The sequence below is a fragment of the Salmo salar genome, chromosome 25, assembly GCF_965601325.2.
Source record: "Salmo salar chromosome 25, fSalSal1, whole genome shotgun sequence".
In the NCBI taxonomy this organism is placed as follows: domain Eukaryota; kingdom Metazoa; phylum Chordata; class Actinopteri; order Salmoniformes; family Salmonidae; genus Salmo; species Salmo salar.
Genome location: NC_138315.1, coordinates 18,954,213 through 18,961,704, shown reverse-complemented (window position 1 = coordinate 18,961,704; position 7,492 = coordinate 18,954,213). Strand labels below are relative to the sequence as shown.

At 40.4% G+C, this 7,492-nt stretch overlaps 1 protein-coding gene across 3 annotated transcripts; it reads left to right on the top strand.

The window, feature by feature from the left end:
- Positions 1 to 470: 470 nt before the first annotated feature.
- LOC145864035 (ADP-ribosylhydrolase ARH1-like) lies at positions 471 to 6,184 on the top strand. Of its 3 annotated transcripts, none has more exons than XM_082968953.1 (4): positions 471 to 643; positions 1,226 to 1,579; positions 4,262 to 4,577; positions 5,061 to 6,184. In XM_082968953.1, exons 2-4 carry the CDS (start codon positions 1,255 to 1,257, stop codon positions 5,473 to 5,475), a joined length of 1,056 nt encoding a protein of 351 aa, XP_082825079.1. In that variant the 5' UTR covers positions 471 to 643; positions 1,226 to 1,254; the 3' UTR covers positions 5,476 to 6,184. The 3 variants fall into 3 exon arrangements, with proteins under 3 accessions (XP_082825079.1, XP_082825077.1, XP_082825078.1); XM_082968951.1 differs by having other exon boundaries at positions 4,262 to 4,625; XM_082968952.1 differs by having other exon boundaries at positions 483 to 643; positions 1,229 to 1,579; positions 4,262 to 4,625.
- The last annotated feature ends 1,308 nt before the right edge of the window (positions 6,185 to 7,492 follow it).

The following is a 7,492-nucleotide window of genomic DNA, read 5'->3' as shown; positions in this document are numbered from 1 at the left end:
GGATTTTACATAATCTTGGGGTTTTCCTGTGGTCTGGGGGAATTCACCCAAAGATGGAGGATAAATAAATACGTCTTACTGAGATCGTTCACAATTGATTTTTTTCGGTCCGCTTAAGGGTGGCTCTCCTATAAACACCAATGCGATAGCAGCTGGGTTTGGTCTGCTTAGTTCAATGACTGTGAAGCAGAAAAAAATAACGAGTAGAATGTCTCTCTTCTTCATCGTTATCTGATTCACCGTAACGGCACTCCTGAGGGACGCTGTCAGTTAGGTTTTTCACAGTGAGGACACACTCAGTTTAATCAACAGTTAACTATTTCGTTGTACAATTCAAAGTGTGTATCCTTGGTCAAACTTTAACATTAACAATAACCTATAAACGTTTTATGCGGCATAAAGTGGATAATAGACGTGAGGATAGTGTACAACTTACTTCCAGCAGATGGGGCAATTGCAAATTCACAATCCGAATGTCCATTTCCCAGGAAGTGTTTGTCATGGCTCGTCGTGGTTGAAATGTTTACTTGTATGGAGCTGGGAGGGATTGGATTCCGCACAATCGAAACTGAACATTCCGAGGATGGGAACCGAACATCAAGTTCTGCCTATATAAATCTATAAGATCAACCACCAGCACAAGGTATCAATTTACTGCACTAGCTCGACTTGTATTGTGTACATTCGATAATTCTACACAATACATTCATATCTCTACATTCTGTGACGTTTGTCTTTGATGGTTCAGTGACTCCCATTATGGTTGACAGCATCATATCTCGGGTGGGTATAATTTGTGGAACGTTCCAACAGGAATCTATTCCAAAAACTTCGGAAATAACAAGGTTGCCAAAAAACAACGCATACAAAGTTGTATAGCGGCAGAATAAGATACCGGGTAGGGAGTGGTCTATTTCATTGCGTTTTATACTCATCACGTTTATTCCGAAAAATGTCTGTCCTCACTCTGGTTGCCTATGGACAAACATTAAGAATAAGCTACGTGGTGAGTTAATGCCTATTTGGCAGCTAGTTAACTAGGTTTGTATGCGTTGTTGGTTGGCAACCTTTTACTTTACGTTTTTTGGAACAGATTCCTGTTGAAACGTTCCACAAATTATACCCACCCTCATATCTCGTCTCAATAGCTTTTTTCTGTATTTTATATTAATTGACATTCAATGTCACATTCAATTAGTCAATGATCCAATGGAATCTCTTACAGAAGTAATTGAACACCAACCAGATCTCGCCATGTCAGACACGGTCCCCCTTGAACAGAGGTACAAGGCCAGCATGGTCCTAAGTGGAGTAGGAGATGCCCTGGGCTACAACCATGGTATCTGGGAATTTGAAAAGGATGGCATGTTAATACATGAGGAAGTTCAGAAGAGAGGAGGTCTAGAGAAGCTGGATGCCATAGACTTCCCTGTTAGCGATGACACCGTCATGCACCTGGCTACAGCTGATGCTCTGGTCAAGGTAGGGGAGGGGGAAGGGGCGTCCCTCCCTGTGCTGTATGGAGCCCTGGTGGAGAAGTACATTGTAAGCATGACAGACATGGGTGGAAGAGCAGCAGGTATGTAACAGTTTATATTCCTTTATGAGGTGTGTCATGTTGTGTTAACATGAGTTGCAAATGGCAATATTTCTGCACAGTACACTTAACTTAGATATAAAGTCCCCTATATAGGGGACTTGCATGGTTCTGACTGACATTTACACTAAAAATCAATCTGTGACCACCGTAGATCGAAACGGCTTGCATTGAGCAATAGCCCTGGTTCCCACGTACACAGTAGTATTTTTTATGAGCCTGTGTATCGTATGATGTGAAATCTGAAACCACTTTAAGCTGGGATGTCCCTTCTACCATTTAATTCGCTCTTTCGACTGTCCATCAACTCCTGGCTGACAGGTAAAGCACATCGTTACATCATAGCACAGCAGGAGAGTGTGGTTTCATCATGGTAGCACATTCAGAGAATTTATAGCCATTCATCTAAAAGAATCACTTTCCTATTGTCATAGACAGACAATATTAGCATGAGATGAAAGGTGCGTTCCTAACGAGTTCTGGAAGCCAATCTAGAGCTCTGTGAGACGTTCACAGATGGGGGAAGATGTTTTGATCAAGAGAGACCTTTAGAAAACCTGCACATACAAATATTTTTGCATTTACATTTTTGGTCATTTAGCAGACACTCTTATCCAGAGCAACTTACAGTAGAGTGCAGATATTTTCATATTTTGTTATTTTTTCCATACTGCTCCCCTGTGGGAAACTAATTGCAAGCACCATGCTCTACCAACTGAACCACATGTATTTTACAGTTATAATGAAGTTGAAATCATATAGTCATTTTATAATTTACAGTTTTGTTGAATAGGAAATACAGTTGTAGTCAGAAGTTTACATACACCTTAGCGAAATACATTTAAACTCAGTTTTTCACAATTCCTGACATTTAATCCTAGTAGGTTAGGATCACCACTTTATTTTAAGAATGTGAAATGTCAGAATAATAGTTGAGTGATTTATTTCAGCTTTTATTTCTTTTATCACATTCCCAGTGGGTCAGAAGTTACATACACGCAATTAGTATTTGGTAGCATTGCCTTTAAATTGTTTAACTTGGGTCAAACGTTTCGTGTAGCCTTCCACAAGCTTCCCACAATAAGTTGTGTGAATATTGGCCCATTCCTCCTGACAGAGCTGTGTAACTGAGTCAGGTTTGTAGGCCTCCTTGCTCGCACACTCCTTTTCAGTTCTGCCCACACATTTTCTATAGGAATGAGGTCAGGGCTTTGTGATGGCCACTCCAATACTATGACTTGGTTGTCCTTAAGCCATTTTGCCACAACTTTGGAGGTATGCTTGGGGTCATTGTCCATTTGGAAGACCCATTTTGACCTAGCTTTAACTTCCTGACTGATGTCTTGAGATGTTGCTTCAATATATCCACATAATTTTCCTTCCTCATGAGGCCATCTATTTTGTGAAGTGCACCAGTCCCTCCTGCAGCAAGCACCCTCACAACATGATGCTGCCACCCCCGTGCTTCACGGTTAAGATGTTCTTCGGCTTGCAAGTGTCCCCCTTTTTCCTCCAAACATAACGATTGTCATTATGGCCAAACGGTTCTATTTTTGTTTCATCTGACCAGAGGACATTTCTCCAAAAAGTACAATCTTTGTCCCCATGTGCAGTTGCAAACCATAGTCTGGCTTTTTTATGGCGGTTTTAGAGCTGTGGCTTCTTCCTTGCTGAGCGGTCTTTCAAGTTATGTCGATATAGGACTTGTTTTACTGTGGATATAGATACTTTTGTGCCTGTTTACTCCAGCATCTTCACAAGGTCCTTTGCTGCTGTTCTGGGTTTGATTTGCACTTTTCGCACCAAAGTATGTTCATCTCTAGGAGACAGAACGCGTCTCCTTCCTGAGCGGTATGACGGCTGCGTGGTCCCATGGTGTTTATACTTGCGTACTATTGTTTGTACAGATGAACGTGGTACCTTCAGACATTTGGAAATTGCTCCCAAGGATGAACCAGACTTGTGGAGGTCTACAATTTTTTTTCTGGGGTCTTGGCTGATTTCTTTTGCTTTTTCCAAGCAAAGAGGCACTGAGTTTGAAGGTAGTCCTTGAAATACATCCACAGTTACAATTCCAATTGACTCTAATGATGTCAATTAGCCTGTCAGAAGCTTCTAAAGCCATGACAACATTTTCTGGAATTTTCTAAGCTGTTTAAAGGCACAGTCAAAGTAGTGTATATGAACTTCTGACCCACTGGAATTGGGATACAGTGAATTATAAGTGAAATAATCTGTCTGTAAATAATTGTTGGAAAAATTACTTGTGTCATGCACAAAGCAGCTGTCCTAACCAACTTGCCAAAACTATAGTTTGTTAACAAGAAATTTGTGGAGTGGTTGAAAAACGAGTTTTAATGACTCCAACCTAAGTGTATGTAAACTTCTGATTTCAACTGACATCATATAAATATTTCATACTTTCATGTTTTTTATCATATTTGTACTGTGCAGTTGAGTGTATGTCCTCAAAAGTGACAGCAATTTATAACAATTTTTACCAGAAAGGTGAGATTTTACCATTTATTGGAGTATGCAGCATTACTAGTTAGTGATTATGGCCCTATCATCAAAAATAATGACTTTTGGGGATTTCGTAGATTACATTTAAACCCACATGTTGATCTTTATTCAATAATTATACTCTCTCTGTCTCCGCTGTAGGCATCACCTGCATGAACAGCGTTGCAAGGCACAGACAGAGAACTGACAAAGACATTAAGATTCCCTTCAACAAGAGGGGCGGAGGGTGTGGGGCAGCCATGAGGGCCATGTGTATCGGCCTGCGCTTCCCTGACCCTGAGCAGGAGCACCTGCTGATAGCAGTAAGTGTGGAGAGTGGACGTCTGACCCACCACCACCCCACAGGCTACCTGGGAGCCCTGGCTGCAGCCCTGTTCACGGCCTACGCAGTGAGGGGCACCCTGCCCGTGGAGGCCTGGGGACACAGACTCATGGAGGTCCTGGACAAAGCCAAGGAGTACGTCAGGCATTCAGGCAATTGTGTGGAGCTGAACATGGAGCACTGGTGAGGCCTTTGTTGTGGTTGGCTGCAGAGGAGGCTGGTGGGCGGACTGGAACGGTGTCAATCACATGGGTTCCATGTCTTTGATATGTTTGATACCACTCCATTCCAACCATTATAGTAAGCCTGTACTCCTATATCTCTGCCCAACAGCCTCCTTTGTTTGATTGTATGCATGTCACACTTCACACAATGTTATATAATATAACAACCCAGTTATATTAACAGTATTCCACTTTTTATGTATCCTCATTTTACCAGCTGATAGCCTAATCACCGATCACGTAACATTATTGGCTAAACGATAAATTCCTGTTGTTGCGGAATTATTTTGCTGCGACAATACATGCCAAATTAAATTCCTACATCTATGCCTGCGTTTACAAAGTACAATGATGTGTAAGTTTCATCTGCTTCTGACCAATCTCATTTTTCCAGGGCCTACTTTGGAATTCAGTGGAAATCCTATTTAGAAAAGAGAGGCATTCTGGATGGAAAGAGCAAACCTCAGTTCCCAGAGTCCTACGGAGTAAAGGAGAGGGAGAGTTTCTATAGGGCGGTGAGCTTCAAGGGTTGTGGTGGTGCCAGTGGGCATGATGCTCCCATGATAGCTTACGATGCCCTCCTGAGGGCAGGCGACTCCTGGGTTGAGCTGGCCAATCATGCCTTCTTCCATGGCGGGGACAGCGACTCCACGGCCGTGATCGCTGCTGCCTGGTGGGGCGCACTGTTCGGCTTCAGAGGGGTGCCAGAGATCAACTACCAGAGGCTTGAGTACCGTGACAGGCTATCCAAACTAGGGCAACGGCTATACAAGCTCAGAGGAAAACCTCTTGGAACTGAGAAAGAGTGATGTAAATTAAACCAATAGATGGTTAAAGGTGAAATTCATTACATATCCTGCAGATCTGTAATTTCAGCTACTTAAACTTTTTTGACACTAATTTTGCATCCCTTGGTTTTTTTTGCTTATTTTTAAAGATTATGACTGGATCTGGAAAGATTTATAGCATATTTATGATCTCAAACTGCAGTCTACCTATTGACTAGGAGATGGAGCCAGAATGTTCTGTATAATAACAAACATTTTCTGTAATGGCAATATTTTTTACTAATTTCCAGCCTATAATCTAGTCTTCACTAACATACATTGATGCTACAGTTGTTGTGCTATTATTGTACCATTTTAGCTATGGCAGAGTGTAAAAACGGAAATGTTTTACTTCTGATTAGCCTGATGTTAAACGAACACTAAATGAATTCTACAAGTACAGTGGTGACCAGAGGGTGGCAGTGTAACTTAACAAATCACTCTTGAAACTCTCTTTGCTGTCTCACTCTCTCAATTAATTACATTTCAATTTAAGGTCTTTATTGGCATGGAAAGCAAGTGAAATAGATAATTAACAAAAGTGAAATAATAACAAATTAACATTACAAATGTTCCAAAAGAATAACGACATTTTAAATGTCATTTTAAATGTCTATATACAGTGTTGTAATGATGTGCAAATAGTTAAAGTACAAAAGGGAAAATAAATAAACATGGGTTGTATTTACAATGATGTTTGTTTTTCACTGGTTGCCCTTTTCTTGTGGCAACTAGATTGTTCTCACAAAGGAACTTCTTTGGGAGGAAGGATGTTTAATTGGCCATTTTAGGCCCTTTTTAGATCTATTAAGACCCTATGATCTGTGAGCTGTACATGATACAGACACATATTGGTGCCATTATACTCCATATAGTGTTCCCTCAAATATGGCGTACTGTATGTCTAGATTCTGAAATACAAATGTTCACATTAATTTATTCAATATAAAAATATGAGTATCTCAAAACTATCCTTTTTGATTTAGCTTATTTTTAGACATATTGTTTGTAATGTAATATTTCCAGAGTGGGCTCTGGTACTTTTAATGAAATTACCCATTGTTTACATTATAAGTCATTAACCAATTACATCCCCCCTTTAGGATTTCACATTCACCAAGTCGCCAGCAGAGGGAGTTCTCTTTGAATCCATTTTCCTATTCACTGTGTTGGTGCTGATCGTAAAATTGACCACACCTTCAATTAGCATAGAGCCCACTCTGGAAAGGTGATTGTTCCAAACAATATGGTCTTAAAATGAACACTAACACTTTACTTGACACTTAGTATCATACTGTCATGACCCATATATTTACAGCTGTTGTGACATATATTGCATTATTTTATAGCTGGTTATGACACCTACATAAGTGTCAAACCCACAGTGATTTAAATGTTTTATTTCCCTGCCAAGAAGTTTGCTTTCGTTTGAAAGTTTGTTTCGGAAATCCTTTGTTGTACTCAGTACATTTTTTTCAAAAAAAAAAAATCTCATTTTAAATTACTTGTAGAAAATACACTTTGATACTGTCAAGAAGCATTATGACCATCCTGTGTCACTTTACGTGACTAAGAAAATACACTGACTATACGAAACATTAAGAATGTCCATGACATAGACTGACCAGGTGAATCCAGGTGAAAGCTATGATTCCTTATTGATGTGACATTTATGTCTTGAGACAATTGAGACATGGATTGTGTATGTGTCATTCAGAGGGTGAATAGGCAAAACAAAAGATTTCAGTGCCTGTGAATGGTGTGTGGTAGTAGGTGCCAGGCGCACTGGTTTCTGTCAAGAACTGCAACGCTGCTTGTTTTTTCTCACTCAACAGTTTCCCCGTGTGTATCAAGAATGGTCCAGCACCCAAAGGACATCCAACTAACTTCATACAACTGTTGGAAGCATTGTATCAAGTCAACATGGGCCAAGTCAACATGCACATTAGTGTCTAGCTTGAGAAACAGACGCCTCACAAGTCGTCAACTGGCAGCTTCA

Excerpts from the sequence above, each read along its gene's own strand:
- LOC145864035 (XM_082968951.1), top strand. The coding sequence starts at position 1,255 with ATGTCAGACACGGTCCCCCTTGAACAGAGGTACAAGGCCAGCATGGTC. Across the intron at positions 1,580-4,261 it reads CATGGGTGGAAGAGCAGCAG|GCATCACCTGCATGAACAGC; the intron begins GTATGTAACAGT and ends TCTCCGCTGTAG. Across the intron at positions 4,626-5,060 it reads GAGCTGAACATGGAGCACTG|GGCCTACTTTGGAATTCAGT; the intron begins GTGAGGCCTTTG and ends TCATTTTTCCAG.